Raw genomic sequence first — 22044 nt, forward strand, 5'->3', positions numbered from 1 at the left:
TTTTTTCTTTTGTACTTCCCTGGCAATCACATCTAGGCTTCCAGGTTTAAAAACTTTTTTGTTTGTTTGTTTTTTAGAGCCACACTCACTCTAAGTTGGAAGTTCCCAAGCTACGGATGTAATTGGAGCTACGGCTCCTAGCCTGCATCACAGCTACAGCAATGTCCAAGCTGCATCTGCAACTTACACCACAGCTCACAGCAACACTGGATCCTTAACTCACTGAGCGAGGCCAGACATCAAACCCGCATCCTCATGGATACTAGTTGGGTTGGTTACTGCTGAGCCACAATGGGAACTCCCAAAAAAACTATTTTCTAATAAAAAATTATTTTCTCTAGCCTACTTGATAATTTCATTGGATGTCTAATAGGCCTCTCAGACTTAACACTGAAAAAGGAAATGACCTTTGGTTTATTCCTCTTGAAACTGTTCCTGTAATTTTTCCATCTCAGTTAATGGTAACATTTTTTTTTTTTTAATTTTTTGGCAGTACCTGCTGAATATGAAAGTTCCCAGGCTAGGGACTGAATGTCAGCTGCAACTTGACCTACACTGCACCTAAGGCAATGCCAGATCCTTTAACCCATTGTGCTGGGCCGGGGATCAAACCTCTGTGTCTGCAGTGACCCGGGCTGCTGCAGTCAGATTCTTAACCCACCACACCAAAGTGGGAACCTTCTGTTTTTGTTGGTTTTTTTGTTTTTATTTGCACAGGCCAATCTTTATTATCATTTTGCCATTGCCATTGTTATTTAAAAATGGATAGAAAATGGGCTGATAGTCTGATTCTACTGGTATCTTATGGTATCGTTCATCAACTTAATGTAATTTACATAAAATTGGGAATCAGTATCCTGAAAGCAGCAGGCTCTTTCTCAAATTATGTTCTTGTCGAGTTAAGGCTGTTATCTACTGGATGTAATAAAGAACATTGCACATATAAAATATTGGAAATTGAAGATTGTTCTTAATGCCAAGATGTTATTTATTTTTGGCCATTTGGTACTGGAACTTTATTATTTTTTGAGTTTTAGAGATTCCTCTGTTTAAGATGAAAGTCAGGAATGACTTGGATTCCTTCTACTAAATTGCTTGGTAATTCAGTCACCATTTATAATTTTATTATATTTGCAAATTTGTTCTAAGGTGCAAAAAACTGGAGTTTTTAGAATGCAACTTTGTAAATTGGGCACTGCCAGCTTAAAAATGGGGAATAAAATTTAGGATCTCCTGGAGGGCCTCCAAATGACAGACTGTTTAAATTTTGCTGATTTGATTAATGAACCTATTTGAGCAGATTATAAGTACTTTTTTCATATTCTACAGCATTTTCTTTCCAAAGGAAAAAGGTGGAAATTTGAGGTATAACCATCAGTGCTCTTATTGTTGACTGGTATACAGAATGTTTCTAATGAAGTGTACTCTTAAATTGGTGGTGTCATCTTGTGTCCTTTGGCAAATTCTATATGTATATATATCGCCTAAGAAAATAAATCTCTGTGCATTATACTGGAAATAGTGGAAACTTCTCTACTTTAGGAAAATGTAAAATTACTCTGAATCTTTTATTTTAAAGATTTAATTATGTATCCCTACACATGCCATTATGGAGAGACTGTAAGTGTGACCTCTTATACATTCATAAATTGATTTTCTCAGCAGGTATTGCTTTCTTGGTGACGCAGGTTTATAATGAGAAATGTTTCTAAAAGCTAACCTTATTAAGCAGACTACATTGAATTGAAAAATATCCTTCTCCCCTGTGAGAAAGATTTAGAAAAAGCTCTTATCTCACATCGCTTTCTATATGTATAATTTTAGGAAACAAAGAATAAGCCATCTAGAATTATAAGGACTTTGCAAAGAAGTAAGTTTGCTTTAAATGCTGCAGCCATATTCCTAAGAATGAGGTAAAAGTCTGAATTTAGCAAATTTTTCCATTATTTACATTTATTGATCTTATTTCCCCAGTTCTTTGTATCTTCCCCCTTTAAGTGAAGTAGCTTTTTGAGATAATTAAAGATTTACATGTTTGAAAGACGTAAAGCAGAGGGATACCAAGTACCTTTTACCCAGTTTCCCCACTGGTAACATCTTAGGTAACTATGTAGATGGTATCACAACCAGGACAATACAGTAGTAATTATAGGCCCCATGTTGTATGTTTCATCTCTAGGACGTATTTGTTTTATAACTGGAAGTTTGTACCTTTTGACCATCTTTACCCATTTTGTCCACCCCCAACACCCTGCCTCTGATAACTACCAATCTGTTCTCTGCGTTTGTGGGTTCAGTTTTTTGTTTGTTTTTGTTTTGAAATTCTGCATGTAAGTGAGCTCATGGAGTATCTTTCTTTCTTACTTATTTCACTTAATATAATGCCCTCAAGGTCTATTCATGTTGTTACAAATGGCAGGATTTCTGTTTTTGTTTTTGTTTTTTTTTGTGACTGAATAATAATTTTTTGGTGCCTCTGTGTGTATATGTATCTTTGTGTGTGTGTGTGTGTGTGTGTGTGTGTGTGTATCTCCCACATTTTCTTTATTCATTTATCAGTGGGCACTTAGGTTGCTTCTATATCCTGGTTATTGTAAATAACGCTGTAGTGCAGATGGTGGTGCAGCTATCTTTTTGAGTTAGTGTATTTGTTTCTTTCAGTAAATATACAAAAGTGGGATTGCTAGATCATATGGTGGTTTATGTTAAATTTTTTGAGGAGCCTTCTGTTCTCCTTAGCAGCCCCACCAATTTACACGGCTACCAACAGTACACAAGGGCTCCCTTTTCTGCACGTCCCTTCCAGCACTTACATCTTTTCGATAATAGGTCTTCTAATAGGAGTGAGATGATGTCTTGTTGTGGTTTTGATTTTCATTTCCCTGGTGGTTACTGATGATGAACACCTTTACATGTACCTGTTGGTGGCTGTCTGTAAGGCTTCTTTGGAAACATGTCTAGTCACATTCTCTGACCATTTTTTAATTGGATTGTCAGTTATTTTGCTATTAAACATTTTTTTAGGAGTTCCCACCGTAGCTCAGGGGAAATGAATCTGACTAGCGTCCATGAGGACTCAGGTTCCATCCCTGGCCTTCTCAGTGGGTTAAGGAACTTGTGTTGCTATGAGCTGTGGTGTAGGTCACAGACGCAGCTCGGATCTGGCATTGCAGTGGCTGTGGTGTAGGCCTTCGGCTAGCTGTAGCTCTGATTCGACCCCTAGCCTGGGAACATCCATATGCCATGAGTGTGGCCCTAAAAACACACACAAAATTTTTTTTTATTGGAGTATAGTTGATTTACAATGTTTTGTTAGTTTTAGGTGTACAGCAAAGTGAGTCAATTATATGTATCCATTTCAGATTATTTTCCATATAGGTTATTACAGAATATTATAAAGTTTCCTGTGCTAAATAGTAGGTCCTTTTTAATTATTTCTTTTATATGTGGTAGTGTATGTTAATCCCAAACCCCTAATTTATCCTTCTATTATTTTGCTATTGAAATAAATGACTTCTTTGTATATTTTGGATATTAACCTATTATCAGTTATATGATTTGCACACATTTTCTCTAATTCTATAGGTTGCCTTTTCATTTCTTCATTTGTCTTTTTTTTTTTTTTTTTCCCTTTTTAGGACTTTACTTGTGGCATATTGAAGTTCCTAGGCTTGAATCCAAGCTGCAGCTGCCAACCTATGCTACAGACACAGCAATGCGGAATTCAAGCTGCATCTGTGACTTATACCACAGCTTGTGGCAACACTGGATCCTTAACCCCCTGAATGAGGCCAGGGAGCAAACCCATATCCATATGGATACCAGTTGGGTTTTTAATCTGCTGAGCCACAACAGGAATTCCCTGCCTTTTCATTTTTTTGATGGTTTCCTTTGCTGTGCAGAATCTTTTTAGTTTGAAGTAGTCTTGCTTGTTTATTTTTGACTTTGTTGCCTTTGCTTTTGCTGTTAATCCAGATAATCTTTGCCAAGACCTATGTCAAGAAGGTTACTTAGGTTTTCTTCTAGGAGGTTTAGGTTTCAAATCTTTTTTTTTTTTTTTTTGCTGGTTTCAAATCTTATGTTCAAGCTTTTAATAATTTTGAGTTATTAGTTTTTGTGTATGGTATAAGATAGTGGTCCGGTTTCATTCTTTTGAATGTGGCTCTCCAGCTTCCCCAACAACATTTATTGAAGAGACTGTCTTTCCTCCATGGTATATTCTTGGCTCCTTTGTCATAAATTAACGTGTATGCATGGGCTCTCTATTCTGTTTATCTATGTGCTGTTTTATGCCAATACCAAACTGTGTGATTACTCTAGCTTTGAAGTATAGTTTGAAACTAGGAATCATGATGCCTCCAGCTTTGTTCTTTCTCAGGATTGTTTTGGCTATTCACGGTCTTCGTGGTTCCATCCAAATTTTAGGATTGCTTGTTCTGTTTCTGTGAAAAGTAGCATTGTACTTTTGATAGGGATTGCATTGAGTCTGTAGATTGCTTTGAGTAGTATGGACGTTTTAATAATATTCTCCCAATCCACGAGCATGGAATATTTTTCCATTTCTTTGTATTTTCCTCAGTTTCTTTCATCAGTGTCTTATCATTTTCAGTGTACATGTTTTTCACCTCCTTGGTTAAATTTATTCATAGGTATTTTATTCTTTTCGATGCAGTTGTAAGTGGGAATTTTTTTAAACTTAATTTTTCTTTCTCATAGTTTGTTATTGGTGTATAGAAATGCAACATATTTTTTGAATGTTGATTTTGTATCCTGCACCTTGACTGAATTTGTTAATTAATTCTAATAGCTTTTTGGTGGTGTCTTTAGGGTTGTTTTTTGGCTGCACCTTTGGCATGTGGAAGCTCTTGTGCCAAGGATCAAACCTGTGCCACAGCAACAGCCTGAGCTGCTGCAGTGACAGCACTATCTTTAACCCACTGTGCCACAAGGGAATTCCCTTAGGGTTTTCCATAAATCATATCGTGACATTTGCAAACAGTGACAGCTTTACTTTGTCCTATCTGCTTTGGATGCCTTTTATTTCTTTTTCTTGTCTAATTCATCTAACTAGGAAATAATTATGCAGTACTATGTTGAATAAAAGTGATGAGAATGGGAGTTCCCGTCGTGGCACGGTGGTTAACGAATCCGACTAGGAACCATGAGGCTGCGGGTTCGGTCCCTGGCCTTGCTCAGTGGGTTAAGGATCCGGCGTTGCTGTGAGCTGTGGTGTAGGTTGCAGACACGGCTCAGATCCCGCTTTGCTGTGGCTCTGGTGTAGGCTGTTGGCTCTAGCTCCAATTCGACCTCTATCCTGGGAACCTCCATATGCTACAGGAGCAGCCCTAGAAAAGGCAAAAGGACAAAAAAAAAAGTGGTGAGAATGGGCAACCTTGTCACGTTCTTTGTTTTAGAAGAAAAGCTTTCAGCTTTTGCCATTGAGTATCATGGGCTTGTCTTATCTAGCCTTTATCATTTCTTTATTATTTTGAGGTATATTCCCTCTGTACCCACTTTTTTGAGAGGTGCTTTTTTTTTATCATAAATGGGTGGCGATTCTTTTTTTTTCTGTCTTTTTAGTCTTTTTAGAGCTGCACCTGCAGCATGTGGAGATTCCCAGGCTGGGGGTCTTACTGGATCTACAGCTGCTGGCCTACACCACAGCCACAGCAACACCAGATCCAAGCTGCGTCTGCAACCTGCACCACAGCTCACAGCAACACCAGTTCCTTAACCCCCTGAGCAAGGCCAGGGATTGAACCCACAACCTCATGGTTCCTAGTCAGATTCGTTTCTGCTGTGCCAGGACGGGAACTCCGGGTGTTGAATTTTGTTAATGCTTTTTCTGCATCCATTGAGGTGATCATAGTATTTTTATCTTTCATTTTGTTAATGTGATGTGTCACATTGGTTAGTTGTGAATGTTGAACTATCTTTGCATTCCTGAGATAGACTCCACTTGTTCATGCTGTGTGATCGTTTTATTGTATTGTTGAATTTGGTTTACTAATATTTTTTCAAGATTTTTTTGCATCTATGTTTATCAGGGATATTGGCTTATAATTTTTTTTTTTTTTTTGTAGTGTCTTTGTCTGGTTTTGGCATCAGGGTAACACTAGCCTTATAACATAAGTTTGGAAATGTTCTGGTTTTTGGAAGAGTTTGAACAGGATTAATACTAATTCTTGAAATGTTTGGTAAAATTCACCAGTGAAGCCATCTGGTCCTGGAGTTTATAGGTTGGGAGGTTTTAGATTACTGATACAGACTCCTAACTAGTAATTGGTCTCTTCACATTTTTCGTTTCCTCATGATTCAGCCTTGGTAGGTTTTGTATTTCTAGGAATTTATCCTTTTCTTCTAGGTTGTCCCATTTGTTGGCACATAGTTGTGCATAGTAGTATCTTATGAAATTATGATATCAGTTATAATTCTTTCATTTCTGATTTTATTTATTTGAGTCCTTTCTCTTTTTTTCTTGCTGAATCTAGCAAAAGATTTGTCAGTCTTATTTATTTTTCAAAACCCAGTTCTACATTTCATTGATCTTTTCTGTTGTCTTTTAGTCTTTCATTTATTCTGCTCTTATCTTTCTTTTTTCTACCAACTTTGGGCTTTGTTTATTCTTCTTTTCCTACTTCCTTGAGATGTAACATTAGGTTGTTTTTTTGAGATCTTTCTTGTTTCTTGATTAGGTGCTTATTGCAATGAGCTTCTCTTTTAGAACTGCTTTTACTGCATCCCATAATTTTTGGTATGTCCTATTTCCATTTTTATTTATCTCAGGATTTTTTTTTTAATTTATATTTTGATCTCTTCTTTGATCCATTGGTTGCTAGCACTGCATTATTCTCCACCATCTATGTGCTTTTCTTCTATATAGAGTCCTCAGATATTTGGTGGCAGGTTTTTGTTTGTTTCTTGGCTTGCTTTTATTTTGTTGAAAGTTTATAGATGTTTGTGGAAAGATTTTTTTTCTTTTTAGATGCACATTCCTTGATACCAGAAGACCTGTGTTTTTTTTTTAAGTTGGGAATTTCTTATAATTACTTAGTAGATTGTATAGGAAGAGATCATTGAAGTCAAGAGAAGTAGTTAAGAAAATTGTAGAGCAAGTATTTAGCTAAGCCTTGAAAATAGGTAGGTTCATGTTCTTCTTGCATTAAATGTTTAATTTTTTTTTTTTTTTTGTCTTTTTGCTATTTCTTTGGGCCGCTCCTGCGGCATATGAAGGTTCCCAGGCTAGGGGTCGAATCGGAGCTGTAGCCACCAGCCTACACCAGAGCCACAGCCATGCGGGATCCGAGCCGCGTCTGCAACCTACACCACAGCTCATGGCAACGCCAGATCGTCAACCCACTGAGCAAGGGCAGGGACCAAACCCTCAACCTTATGGTTCCTAGTCGGATTCGTTAACCACTGCGCCATGACGGGAACTCCATAAATGTTTAATTTTTATATTTCATAAGAATAGAAGTATATTGTTTACATAATAAGCCATATATGTGAAATTTCTGCTTACGGTACTTGCCGTTTGTAACATAATGGTGGATTATAGCAACAGAAGTTAGTATTTTCTACTTTAGCAGTTATGGTTCTACTTCTATGTGTTTTCATGATTTATTATAATAAATAATAATTGTTTCATGAATATCCACTCACATAGTTCCTAAAGCTCATTCAGTATTCCTGAATTTTATTTTCCTAACTGTACATAGCCTGACCTATTAATGGTTTGGTGGGTAACGAAATCAATTTGAAGAGTTTTAAAATGCTGTTTTAAAAGTGAAACATCATAGAGATCATATATCAGTGGTCTGAGTAAAAATTGTTTTGTGACACTTCAGTATATGTATATCAGTTTGCAGCATAAAAAAGTATTTCTTACTATGTGATAAGATCCAATCAGTGGTTACTGTTTTAGAGAGCGGGAAGTTAAAATACAGTGATTAACTTTATGTTTTCTTTTTTGTTTTAAAAGAGTTAATTTATTTTGGCTAATTTTGCATGTGCTTGATTGTGGTTTACAAAGCAATTACGGCAATTTAAGGTTATGCTAAAGCTGTTACATGGAAATTAGAGGGAGAATGGAGTCATTCTATTTTGAGCTGACATCTTAGCATCACTGTCAGATAGTAAGCAATGTAAGTGAGATGCCCAAGAACTGTCATTTAAACAGTTTTGGCATGGATTGAAACACATCAGAAATATTAGAGGCTCATTTTCCTTGTGTTTTATGTTATTTTGGTAACATTTTAAACCGAGGATGTTGATTAAGATATAAAGACCTTCAGATTGAAATTTGAATATGAAATATCAAAACAAATTATGTTAAAATGACTCCTGGTATTTTATTTTATTTTATTTTTTCCTGTCTTTACGTGATTTTTTTTTTATTACTCAAATGAATTTATCACATCTGTAGTTGTATAATGATCATAACAATCCAATTTCACAGGATTTCCATCCCATAAAGCTCCTGGTATTTTCATGCACAGATGTCTGATATATATATAAAATAATTTGCCTTTAAATGGAAATAAATGTAGTTTAGCTAATTTAAGGCAGAATTCTATCCTAGACTTTGTATCCTGTGTGATTAGAGTGTTGATAAATGTAGTTTAGCTAACTTAAGTCAGAAGTCTATCCTGGACTTTGTATCCTGTGTGATTAAAGTATTATATTTGTTTCTTACTTATAAGTCTGGGAGGGATAATTAAATAGTATACTCTAAGATTTTCACCTTGGCAAAGTGACTTTGTCATATTCATGTTTATGTCACCAGTGCCTATTAGAGAACCAGAAAATAATATAATATGTTTTAAGCAGTTTAAGGAATTCCTTCTTTTCTCAGCTTTTTTTTTCCTTTTCTTAGCTTTTATTTGTCTTTTAAGTCATTGGTGTTTTTCAAGTATACATTTTATGTTTCTCTATTTTTATTTTTCCATTGTTTCTTCATCATCAAATTTAGTTACAATTTTTTGGCTAGAAGGTTATGTAAATGATGTGGTCGTTGCAGGATAGCATATTTAGAGGCATATTATGTCCATTTTGATCTCTTGGTTAAGTTGTTGCTTGTTTTATTTACTGATTATTTTTTATTTTTTAACTAGGCAGCATCTTTGTGACTGTTCATTTCAAGTAATACTTTCTTCTTAAATTTTATAACCATTAGTGTTTTTTACTTGCATCACTTTTTGTAGCTTTTGATTTTGAATTTGATGTAATTTCAAACTTAGAGAAAAGTGGCAATAATAACATAAGGAACCTCTTTTTTTTTTTTTTTTTTACTTCTATTCACCAATTGTTTACATTTTACATATTTAATCTGTAAAATAGGGATAATAAGAGTACCTATGTCAAATTAGTACTGGTTTTGTCTCCTAGTTTTGCTGTAAAGATTTTGTTAGTTTTGTTTTTCTTATAGCTCTAACTGTAAATTTTTTTTTTGTCTTTTTGCCTTTTCTAGGGCTGCTTCCCACAGCATATGGAGGTTCCTAGGCTAGGGGTCTAATCAGAGCTGTAGCCGCCGGCCTACGTCAGAGCCACAGCAACGCGGGATCCGAGCTGTGCCTGCAACCTACACCACAGCTCACGGCAACGCCGGATCCTTAACCCACTGAACAAGGCCAGGGATTGAACCTGCAACCTCATGGTTCCTAGTCAGATTCATTAACCACTGAGCCATGACGGGAACTCCCCTAAAATATTTTTAATAATTCTAGTTATCCTTTCTATATTCCCTCTACATTTAAGGTTTCTGAATATTGATTATGTGTGTGTGTGTGTGTGTGAAGGAGAGTTTTTGTATAAATGGTTTACAAAAGTTCCTGGACCAGGGATCTAACTGTAGCCATAGTAGTGACAATGCCAAGTCTGTAACCACTAGGCTCATTCACCAGGGATCTCCTGAATATTGATCATTTTGTTTGAAATTTTATGTGTGAGTGTGTATATGTGCATATACCTACGTGTGAGTTTAGCAGTTTTTTTCACTTTTGAAGTTACTCTTTCATATGGGCATGGAACAAATATTTTTAAATCACAGAATTCAATAGAAAAGGCTCTAAAATTTCATAAAGTCAACCTACAAATTTTTTTATTTATGCCACTTTTAAGATTTGCTTTCCTTGTGAGTATTCTTTGATTCTTTTCAATTCAACAGATATAGAGTGCCTATTATATTTAAAAGATACTATGAAAAACAAGATACTATGGAAAAAATTAGGCAATCAGAATGTCTCATATTTATAAATGCTTTGCATTTTCCAAAACAATTTGAATATGCATTTTCTTATTTGATATTACCAATAACTCAAAAAAGTATGTAATTCAGATAGGTTGTTTTTTCCATTTTATATGTGGAAATTGAGATCTTGAAAGATTTTGACTTAACTAACAGGGTTACAAAGCTAGTGAGCGACAGTTTACGCATGAACAAAGAATAAACTTTAAATTCAGGATTCCTAATTCTCCCATTCCACCTCTATGCTGTGACTGAGCATACCTTAAATTTACGCAAAGGCCTGACCTTTGCATAAAATGGGAGTCTGTTTTATTCACTTAATATTTATCTTTGTCATTGATCTTAAGTACTTATAAGATAGGGATAGGATTAGTTACATGAGATCAAAATAATGTCTTACAGGCCCACAAGACTACCTAGAAGGTGTTTTTCAATTAAGGCAGTGATATGTATCAAAAGCTTGGATATATGAGAGTAGTTAAGACATGTTTTTCTTCCTGTTGTGTTGGAGGGTCTCTTGGATATAACTGTTGAAAAAGTGGTGGGCTGATTGCAGACTTTGTTGCTGTATTCAGTGTTACAGAATAGTACATTGTGGATCCTTGCCTGTACCATTAAATTGATTTTTTTACTTGTGGTAGTATGGGTTATGTCTCTGCAGCATCTTCCCCCTTTTACCCATAACCTCTAAAAGGTTCAGTGTCAGAAAGAACAGAACTGTATCTTTATTTTCTCATCACATCCCCTCTCTCGAATAGATAATACTTTCATTGCTCTCTTTCCAATTTGGCTTTGAGTCACTGCTGTGATTCTAGCTGTTGAACAGTCTTTCAAGTTAGCAATTAGTATTCCGCTTAAGTAAAAATTGTTGTGAAGCTGCCATTCTTAGCAATGTAGCTAAGGTAGTTTTACTAAATCAGTTATTGGGGTCATATTGTCAGAAGTCTGTGACAATTACATGTCACTAAGGTTCTCTAAATGTTGATACTTTAGATTTACTGGAAGCTAAATCTAAATACTCATAGTTTTGAGGTTGGAGAAATCAATAATCTGTCATGTTCAATAAAGCCATGTTTATGCTGCTTATTATTTTAAAAGAGCTTAAGCTGCTTTCATCTGTCTTTACTGTTTTTGCCTTCCTGATTAAAATTTACTGTTGTGTTAATTAATAAATTCAAAAGAAATGTTCTAATTAGTTTCTGTCATAACTGAGAGCCATAGTAAGTTAGAGTACTTTGGAAAGCATGATAACACCTGCTCACTAGTAGATATCAATTCTTTGTCTGGCTCTTTTCCAGTCTCACTAACTGTGTCTAAATGTGTGAACTTCTTACCATCTGGGCACTTCATTTTCCCTTTAAATTAAAAAAAAAAGAAAAGTTTTTTACCTGTGTTCTACTTAATGCAAAGAGTTTTGAAAGATAATAGGAGGTCACTAAAGTGCTTACGACCAATACATGCTATTTACTAGTTAAAATTTATAACCATCGACTTTAAAATATAGTGTTTTAAAATAGTAAATTACTATTTTAGTGTACTTCATTGCTTAGTCTCAGAGCTTTTATTTTAAGAACAAAGTGTATTTAAAACCAGGTTTACTGTTGAATTTGACAGGCATGGCCCAAGGCCAATGTAATGAGCCCAAAGGGAGAATGTGCAGAGCCCTGGAACTGACTTACCATAAAGTCCAGGCAATCCATGTTCATTCCTGCTGATTGGAGAGCTGCTTAAAGTTGACTGTTTTCTTCCTTCTGTACCATCTGATTGCAATCTGCACTTGTCTTTTATAGCTGGAGACGGTTGGATGGCAGCTTAACCTTCAGATGGCTCACTCTGCTCAAGCAAAACTGAAATCTCCTCAAGCTGTCTTACAGCTAGGAGTGAGCAATGAAGATTCAAAGGTAAAAAGGGGTATCCCATTGAAACGATGTATTTTGTTTACTGAGGTCTTGTACTTAATTGTTAGCAAGGTCTTTGCTCCCTGGATTGAAAATTTAAACATAATTCTATTAAAGGTAAACAAAGATTCACAAAATGACAGATGATTATTTGTAGTGAGTTTTGATGTCAGATTTCCATATCACTTTGTTACTTACCTGAAAAAATAGATTGTCTTACAAGGTGCCTTGTAAGAATATAACGTTGTTTTTAAAATTTTGCAATGAAAAAATTGGTAGTATCCATATAAATTATGAATTAATATTTTAGGTATTTGTGGATATTTCTGGGTGTTTTGTGTCTTAAGCTACACACATATGGTAGAGGGAATATTGTTATCCAGGCAGTGTTTGAAATATGAGGATGACTTGAGTTGTGTTTGCATATGTATAGTATGTCTGTGCATGTGTTTAAATCTCAGCTCTTGTAAAATAGAATTTTGGATTCATTTTGTACTGCATGGTGATTTCTTTAGTATTAATTTCAGAAAACTTGAACATGTTATCAAAGGTTAAAGAGTTGCTATGGAATAGTTTGTATTACTGTGGCACATAGAGAATGTGTATTTCAGATGTCACTGAACTGTTTTTATTTTATTTTTTTTACTGCAATAGAGTATCTTTAAGAGAGAAGGGGAGAGTGACTCTTTTCCTTAAATAAATGAGACTTTGTCTCATTTTAAGACAAATGAAATAAATGTGAGAATGAGGTAGGAAAATCTTAAGAAGGAGAAATTACTGTGGCTATGTGTGATTGGAGAATAGTGAGAGAAATATTATTCATAATGGCATTGAAGGATGAGTATATTATTACTTCTTTGTTAGCAGTTTTACAATTTCTGTACAATTCTGTCTTCCATAAGAACTGGCATCAGCACATAGCCCAGGTTACATGTCTACAGAACTTTAGGCAATTGAGTTGGATTTTTTTTTTTGTCTTTTGTCTTTTTAGGGCCACACCCGCACATATGGAGATTCCCAGGTGAGGGGTCTAATTGCAGCTGTTGCCCCTGGCCTATGCCAGAGCCAGAGCAATGCCAGATCAAAGCCATGTCTTCAACCTACACCACAGCGCATGGCAATGCCAGATCCTTAACCCACTGAGCGAGGCCAGGGATCGAACCTGCAACCTCATGGTTCCTAGTCGGATTCATTTCTGCTGTGCCACAGTGGGAACTCCGAGTTGGATCTTAATGTACATAATTTAGTAATTTATTACAGTGTATCACAAGAATCATTTCGTTTTATACATTCTCACTGGAAAATTACATAAACTTAACATAAGTGTTGAATTGACCCACATATTATATATATGCTCTGCAATTTAGTAGCAGTCTAACCTTAGGCAAGTTACTTAATCAGTTTCTTCATCTGTAAAATGGGAATGATCTGACTCACAGGGCTTTTATGAAGGTTAAATACTCATTGTTTGTAAAGTACTTAATGCTCTGTAAATGCTAGCTGCTACCATTGTCATCATCATCATCAATAAAAAAAACCGGGGGGCTAAAGAGTTTGAATAACTCTTTCTTAAACTAAAACTGTCACTAATTTTAACTTTTTTTGCATTCTTTTTTTCTTTTCTTCTTTTTTTTTTTTTTTGTATTTTGTCCATTTCTAGGGCTGCTCCCATGGCATATGGCAGGTTCCCAGGCTAGGGGTCCAATTGGAGCTGTAGCCGCCAGCCTATGCCACACCACAGCGACACTGGATCCGAGCCGCATCTGCAATCCACACTATAGCTCACAGCAACGCCGGATCCTTAACCCACTGAACGAGGCCAGGGATCTAACCCACAACCTCATGGTTTCCTAGTTGGATTTGTTAACCGCTGAGCCACGACGGGAACTCCCTCTCTTTTATTTCTTGATCATATTTTTCATATGTCCTTTTCCAGGGAAAGGACAACCTGGAAAGTCCTTTTTTTTCTTCCCTCCTTTGAACCAGAGAAGGCATTCCTTTAGGTTTTGGATAATAATCTGGGACTCACTCGTATGGACTTGGACTGTTCCATGAGGGAAAACACACACCTGCATACACAACAATACATACGTGTGTTTTCCAAATAAACTTTCACTTCCATATTTCTCATGATTATCACATGTTAAGTCTGAGTAGGTAAGTGCAGTTTTTAGGGGAAGGACACTATTTTCACCCTCTGTTGAATATACTTTAAGCATCTTAACTTTGGCAGTGCTTGACTCTGGGATGCATAAGTCCTTCCAACTTCTTTCTTATGTCTTTAAAACATATCTTTGTGTCAGTTATATTTCTAGGCAGTAGGAATGAATGAGTAATGCTTCAGAGTAAAAGAGTCATATTTTTAATTCATATTATTCAGAAAATCTATACAGATGTGAGATGTAACTCATTTGAGATTGAGGCTTAAATACATTTGTATTTTTTTGTTTGTTCCTGTTTTAAAATTTTAAATGAACATTTGGTTACTTTGTGACTTGCAGAGCTGGTGAACCATATTCATTCCCAGACACTTGGGAAGAAGAGCAGCAGCACATAAACATAAGGGTATTTTCGTTTTATAAGCAGATTTAAGTGAACCTCTTTCTCTGTATTGCCCATCTCCCCTGTGGCATTTTTGGGGATCTGGACCCTATTTCTTCTATCTTAAACAGTAGACATATAATGGAATGTACAACCATGGTCAACCTGGCAGAAACACACCATCTATAAGTGACATGTGCTCTGGTAAAGGAAGTTAGCTACCATGTCTTTGTTGCCCTCAGTGAACTGCTGCTGGAGAGCTTGGCTTTTTTGGCGTGTTTTTATGATCTAGTATTCTCTTCTTTATATTCTTGTTACTTCAGATTCCTTGATGTTAATTTTTACATAACTCCTGCTATTAAGGACCACACTGCTCTTCCCCCAAACATTTACTCTGTTCTGAAACAAGAATTCGGGAATCACTAGACAGGTTAGAATATTAGATGAAAGGAACATGGGTACGGAACATTTTTGTAATTGTTTTTGACCACGCCCATGGCATGCAGAAATTTCCCGGCTAGGGATCGAACCCCTGCCACAGCATTAACATGAGCCATGGCAGTGCCAGCACTGGATACTTAACCACTAGGCCACGAGGGAACTCCTGGAGCATGTTTTAAAAACCAATTTTGTTAAAGGAAGGGAGAACTTTTATTAAAAGGAAGATTTAAAAGTTAAACTGGTTAGTTTATGGTGCAGAGTATCATAAAGTACAAATTTGTCATACTTAAGAAATTGGCCTTTTTTTTAAACAGGAAATAGTTTAAAATTATTTTAAATGTATATTTTACAACGTAGTTATCCTGCAAGTACACATATATTAAGATAATTCTGAGAGGATTAGAATCAGTGCAAATTGCAAGAGTCATTTTGATAGTATTTATTTTGAGCTGCTGAACTTACTGTAATTCACTGGAGGGTCATTTCTAAGAATCTCTTTCTTTTCATTCTCTTCCAATATACACATGAAAAGCGTAGCCTGCAGTGAAGTTTTAATTGCTATCGCAGTAGATAACATTGTTGTACTAGCCTCCTTTCTCTTAGAACATTTCTGTCTCAAGGCTTTCCTGTTTTGCTGCTAATTTTATCATGAAAACTGGATGATTCTAGCTTTTCCTACAGAATTTTTATAGATAGTCTAGTTGTTTTCCGTTAATTTTCTTAGATTGTCTACTCTACTGCATTTAGCAAAGTAAGATTATTTTTCTTCTCCGCAGATACCTCCAAACAAGTTTTCTGAGGTTTTTTTTAAAAAAATTTATTTCATTAGGGGGCAGTAGAGCTCTTTGCGTACATTGTTATTTGAAGTAACATTCAAAATTATTTGTGAAGTCAGTAGTTGTGGGAAATGCTAAGTGTTTACAGTTCTAATCGGTATATAACAATAGAGCGGTTTTGTTTCCATCAACAAAATTAATGTATATTAATCAGATATGTACAGAACAAATAAATGAAATCATCATACTTTGAGTGCTAATTTGTATATGATTGTTTGCCAAAATGAAATTTATTAAAAAGCCTTCTACACTGTTGACTCTTTTGTTATATTCTGTCACTTACGTTACTTTCTTTTTTTTTGTCTTTGCCTTTTCTAGGGCCACTCTCATGGCATATGGAGATTCCCAGGCTAGGGATCTAATCTGAGCTGTAGCCACCGGCCTACACCAGAGCCACAGCAATGCAGGATCCGAGCCATGTCTGCAACCTACACCACAGCTCACGGCAACGCCGGATCCTTAACCCAGTGGGCAAGGCCAGGGATCGAACCCTCAACCTCATGGTTCCTAGTTGGATTCTTTAACCACTGCGCCACGACGGGAACTCCACGTTAGTTTCTTTATGACACAAGAGAATACAATAATCCCAGAGAGAGTTGAATGGTTCTGTTGGGTTAGAGCATAACTATTCCAGACAAGTTGTAGACAATTGAAATTTCTTTATAGAGAATAGTAATTTTATATGTAATACATGTTGGTAATTTCAGATGGCATCAACCTTTAACTTTGAATATCCTAAAAAATACTAGAATTCTTGGATTTTGCTATTAATTATGCATTTTTCTCAGTAAATTTGCTGTTCAAGAAGTATTTTGTTAATACACTGATTCTAAATTCTTTTGTACATCTTTTAAGAAAGAATCCTTGTGTTTCTCTTTTTTTTCTTTTGAAACAAGTAGAGTAAAATCACCTTGACTCAAGAGAAATTTCTAAATACTTATCTAAATGGTCAGTTGGATTATAGAAGATATTATATAGGTGGGTTATTAAGATCTTGAGTGAACTTAAGACTTTTAATACCAGTGTTTAAAATTAGAGATCTTCGTTCCTTATTTTCAAAATGTGGCAAATTCTGTTTAGATTGAAAAAAGGGGTGAAGACCTTTTTTTTTAGTGCTTATGCTATGTAGACAAGGTACTACCTCCTTTAATATTTAAAATATCTCTTCTAGGTATGAATTTTTATTACCCATATTTCATAAATAGATGGAAAAGTGGAAACATGCAGCAGTTAATTTATTTTCCTAGGTTATTCCTAACTAGTAAACAGAATTTGAAGTCAGACAATTTTATTTCTGAGTCCTATGTGCTGTATTCATTGCTAGGATACTGTATCATTTTGCTTATTTAATAATTTAGCAGTTATGCTATAATATGTGTATATGTTTCAAGGTATTGAGGCATTCCTGTCATGGCGCAGTGGTTAACGAATCCGACTAGGAACCATGAGGTTGAGGGTTCAGTCCCTGGCCTTGCTCAGTGGATTAACGATCCTGTGTTGCCGTGAGCTGTGGTGTAGGTTGCAGACATGGCTCGGATCCTGCATTGCTGTGGCTCTGGTGTAGGCCGGTGGCTACAGCTCGGATTAGACCCCTAGCCTGGGAACCTCCATATACCGCGGGAGTGGCCCAAGAAATAGCAAAAAGAAAAAAAAAAGATATTGAAAGCTTTTCTAAGATGCAGTTGTTATTTTATTGTGTTCATAAAATTTTAGTTATGTGGACTCTGAATTTCATTTTCCTTTACTTTATGTTTGATTAGGTTGGAACAGTTTTACACTTAAGTCAATGAGAGACACTAATATATTCTTTTATGTAATAAGTAAAGTTGTATGTTTTGATATTATCTCAGTTCAATAGAGGCTGTGTTTATTAACAGACCATGTTTAAGGACTGTGTGACATCATTGATGATGATGTGTTATGAACAAAGAAAAAGGGTTTATCATTAAAAAGAAAACACATCCTTAGCTGTATTTATGAGATTTTTCAGAAAAGGAAAAATACATCTGCTGCTCAATTTTTGAACTCTTTGTATTAGAAATTTAAAGTACTTTGATCTCCTTAAAGGTAATGTTTGTATTGACTGATTTTGAAGGACCTTCACATTTTTCTGAGTATCTTTGATCAGCAGGTCTGAATTTTACAACTGTATTTTTATTAATCTAATCTATCAGTGACTATATTTCAGCATATTCTCTTGATAATTTAATTTTTTTGTTAAAATAGCTTTATGTATATTTATAATGGGCATTTTGGAAAATAGAGGAAGAAAGCCAGTTAAAATCACGTATAATTCCAATAACTACAGCATTATTATGTTTTACTGTATGACCTTCCAGTTGTTTTTTCCTACACATCTCTTATAAGTGATTTTTTTTTTTTTAAATAGTGATGTTTGTATTTGGTTTAGGAAGGTAAATTGAAGTTTCATTATTACTGTTCAATACTATATGTGGTAAAAGAAGATAATCCCATTCATCAGTCAGAACTTTTTTCCTTTTTTGATAATTAGCATTTATTCCTTTTTCTATGGCATGCTATCTTATGATCTAAAAAGACATTCTGTAAGGTCTTGGGCTTTTTACTCACTAATTTTGATAAGAAATTTACAAAGTGAGGTTTGTCTGTGAATAAGATAGTTTCATTTGTGTCATTTGGGATGGTTTTATTCAGAGTTCAGAAAAATTTTAAGACAGATTGTTAGTTTTACTTTTGAGATGAAATAATTGATGAATATTGCTTGTCTTAAAGGTTTTTGGGGTTCTTTTTTTATTACCTAAGTTATATATGTTTATTATGAAAATTATAGAGATATGGAAAGAAAAACTCAGAGATTTACCACCACTATGCAGTCTCTTTTGTTTCAGTGTTTATTCAGTTTATACTTTGTTTTGAAAGTCTTTGATTTTATATTCTAGTTTTTTCACTTAACTCTGTAACATCTTTTCCATATTACTCATCAGGAATACATATTAAATGACTGACTGCATTATATTTTGCTACGTGTATTTTACTATGATTTCCTACCAGTTCTTCTATTGTCAAATAATGAATTTGTTTCCAACATTTTCCTATTATGTTGTAATAAACATCTTTGTGTATATATACAGAGTAGGTGTTCAGTAAACATATTGAATTGTGAATGAATGAATGAATGAGTGAATGAAGCTTCCTGGGAATTTACAGTTATCCCTCAGGAGAATAATTACTGGGTATAAAGGTGTAAATCAAAACAGGGTTTTACTGTAGTTTAATAATTGGCCATTTTATAATCATTTTAGGAATACACACTCAAAGGTTGCATTCAGAGGATTTAAGAGCTTCTGGAGAAAGTTGTAACATTACTATCTCAAAAATAGGTTCTTTGATAACTAATTACTTTGGATCATTTTAGGATACCAGTGAAAAGCCAGGTATTTTTGTAATATTATAGGGCCCTCTCATTTATAATTTCTTTATTCTATTAGTGCACAAATTAAACAAGTGTTTGTCATGTCTGTTTTACTTTATTATAGGACATGTAGAAGCAACCTTATAAAATATTCTAGCAATTAAAGAAAATAGAAACACCCATATTTGTTAGGTAATTCCCCATATATTTTGATAAAAAGCCTAGTTCTTTGGAATCAAGCTTATTTATTTAAATATTCCGGAGGCTTTGTGGCTCTAGTTTTCTGATTCTTAATCTTGTTTTGTACCCTTTTTCATTGTGATCCAAGTTCTCAATGATATTATCCTTTAAGGTGTCATGTTTTCTAAATGAGAGCAATACAAAATGTCTTTCCTCAATTTAGTGTATTTTTTTTTTTTTTTCAGTTTCATGATAAGTATGACTTGGAAAGATCTTAGGTATTCAAGTATATTGAAGTGTTCAAATCCTATGTGTATAGCTCCTTGATGTCACAAAATGAACCCTTTTGTACGTGTGTGTGTGTGTGTGTGTAAGCCTTTTCCTAGAATTTAGGCTATCTAATGGAAAGTGTGCATTTATCCATAAGACTTGGTAAGCTAGCAAAAATACTGTTTTAGACACTGTTTACCTTTGATGAGTAAAAACAAAATGTTAATACACAGAGTATGGTGGAAGGCAGTATTCACGTGGAGAAGATGATGAAAATGACTTGGAGGAGAAAATCCTTTTTAAAAATACTCCATTCGTGCATTTCAAAAATTTAAATCCGTTAAAAAATAGTTTACTCTTGCATTTAGTAATTTAAAACCATCTTTTTATTAAAATTCTTTTCAAAAATTTCATGAAATTCCAAAGTAGGGAAACAATATCACCTAATCTTGCTGAACTATTACACTTGCATCAACTTGGAAACTTCACAAATATGTGAAAGTTTGTTCCATACACTAGGAGTTCTTAATGTGTGGCCAGTGGCTACTTCTTGACCTGCTACTTCTTTGGTTGATAATATACCCAGCAATTAAAACGTGAACTTTTTTTTTTTTTTTTTGCTTTTTAGGGCCACGCCTATGGCATATGGAAGTTCCCAGACTAGGGGTCGAATCAGAGCTGCAGCTGCCGGCCTGTATCACAGCCACAGCAATGTAGGATCCGAACCACATCTGCGACCTACACTATACCTCATGGCAATGCCAGATCCTCAACCCACTGAGCAAGGCCATGGATCAAACCCACATCTTCATGGATACTAGTCAGGTTTGTAACCCCCTGAGCCAAAACAAGAACTCTCAGCTCCTCAAATTTCACATCTCCTGAACACTTCCTTGGAAATGTGGCCGTCCCAAGAGGCCTATAGATTGATAGTTTGGTTTGGCTAATTTCTTGTTAGTATTTAGCACTAACTCAGCTTCTTCAGTTCTGTGTTTTCATTCTAGATCTGGATAATATGTTTGAGGGTCTGAAGGTATCTGTTCAGTTAGTGCACAGAGAATAGTTAGTTTCAGTCACCATGTCATATAATAGAGAACAATATCCATAGGCAATGGGAACACATCATATCTAGGGCCAAAGATGAACAAAAGAGTAGAAATGGGTTTTGTGGACACTTGTCTTACCATTTATACAACCTCTTGCTGCTAGCAAAAACAAGAGACAGAATTAATACAGCTTTTCAAACCATGGTAATGTGCTTGTTTCAGAGAAGTTTTGATTCTCATGTCTAATTAATGGAGTAATAGATCAGACACTGTTTTTAAAATACCATATTTTAAGGTTTTAAAAATTCCTTTGTTGGTATTAACTGGAGTTTATGTAAAATTTGCTTATGCTCAATAACTGTTGTTATAACATTGGTAAAACTCTATATTGTTATTGCTGTGGTTAATCAAAACATATAACTGACAAATTACATATAATGGGTGAAGAAGAAATGTAATAATAAGTGAATGTGTAGAAAGAACTTCTTATTTATAAATTTCATTTTTAGGGAAATTTAGTTTTGTCTATTTTATTCTTTTGTATTTTTCTAAATTTACACAAGTAATTTACATTGTATAAAAATCGTTAAATGTAAAAAAAATAAAATTCACCTATAATCCTACTTAAAGATAATAATTTTGAATGATATATTTAATTCATATACAGCTTCCCTAATCTGTCCATTATATACTAGTTCTTTTTCCTCCATAGAGTATTGCATTATAAACATCTTTCATTGTCAGTGGTTGAACTTTTACTCAGCAACATTGTTTTAAAAGGCTGCAGAGTATTTTTTTGGTAAATGTGGTTTATGTTTTAGTAATCCTTTGGCAATATATTTGCTTGAAAGCTGTGTTTAAACCACTTAATAGATACTGATATGTTGGCTAGAGTCAAGAAAGTAGAAGTGCTGTCCATGTGTTAGAGAAAATTCTAGTAACTGCTAGAGTATTGAATGTTTACTGCAGGGTAAACTGTCTTTTCCAGAGATAATTATGTTTCAAAGTAGAGTTTGGAATGTCTTCTAAAATTGGGTATGGTTATTAACTGATGAAGTTCTCAAATGAAGAGAATTTGCTCTTTCTCTTCCACTCTTCTTCCTTCCCTTTCCCCTTTTTTTTTTATAATCTAGCAAAAATGCAGTTTCTTTCAAAGTTAGTCCATTTTATCTCAAGGCATTTCAACCTATCCCCT

General features: G+C 34.9%; 1 protein-coding gene across 6 annotated transcripts in view; it reads left to right on the plus strand.

Moving 5' to 3' along the window:
- Window positions 1-22044, plus strand: part of COMMD10 (COMM domain containing 10) — a 181520-nt gene that overhangs the window by 21841 nt on the left and 137635 nt on the right. For 5 of the 6 annotated variants that reach the window (XM_047778461.1, XM_047778465.1, XM_047778466.1 and 2 more), the window contains exon 5: window positions 12037-12147. In XM_047778461.1, the coding sequence (XP_047634417.1) occupies window positions 12037-12147 (111 nt within the window). Of the gene's footprint in view, window positions 1-12036; window positions 12148-14645; window positions 15905-22044 lie in introns of those variants that run through there. The other variant, XM_047778467.1, reaches the window with a different exon arrangement.

Source organism: Phacochoerus africanus, chromosome 4 (assembly GCF_016906955.1).
Source record: "Phacochoerus africanus isolate WHEZ1 chromosome 4, ROS_Pafr_v1, whole genome shotgun sequence".
NCBI classification, from domain to species: domain Eukaryota; kingdom Metazoa; phylum Chordata; class Mammalia; order Artiodactyla; family Suidae; genus Phacochoerus; species Phacochoerus africanus.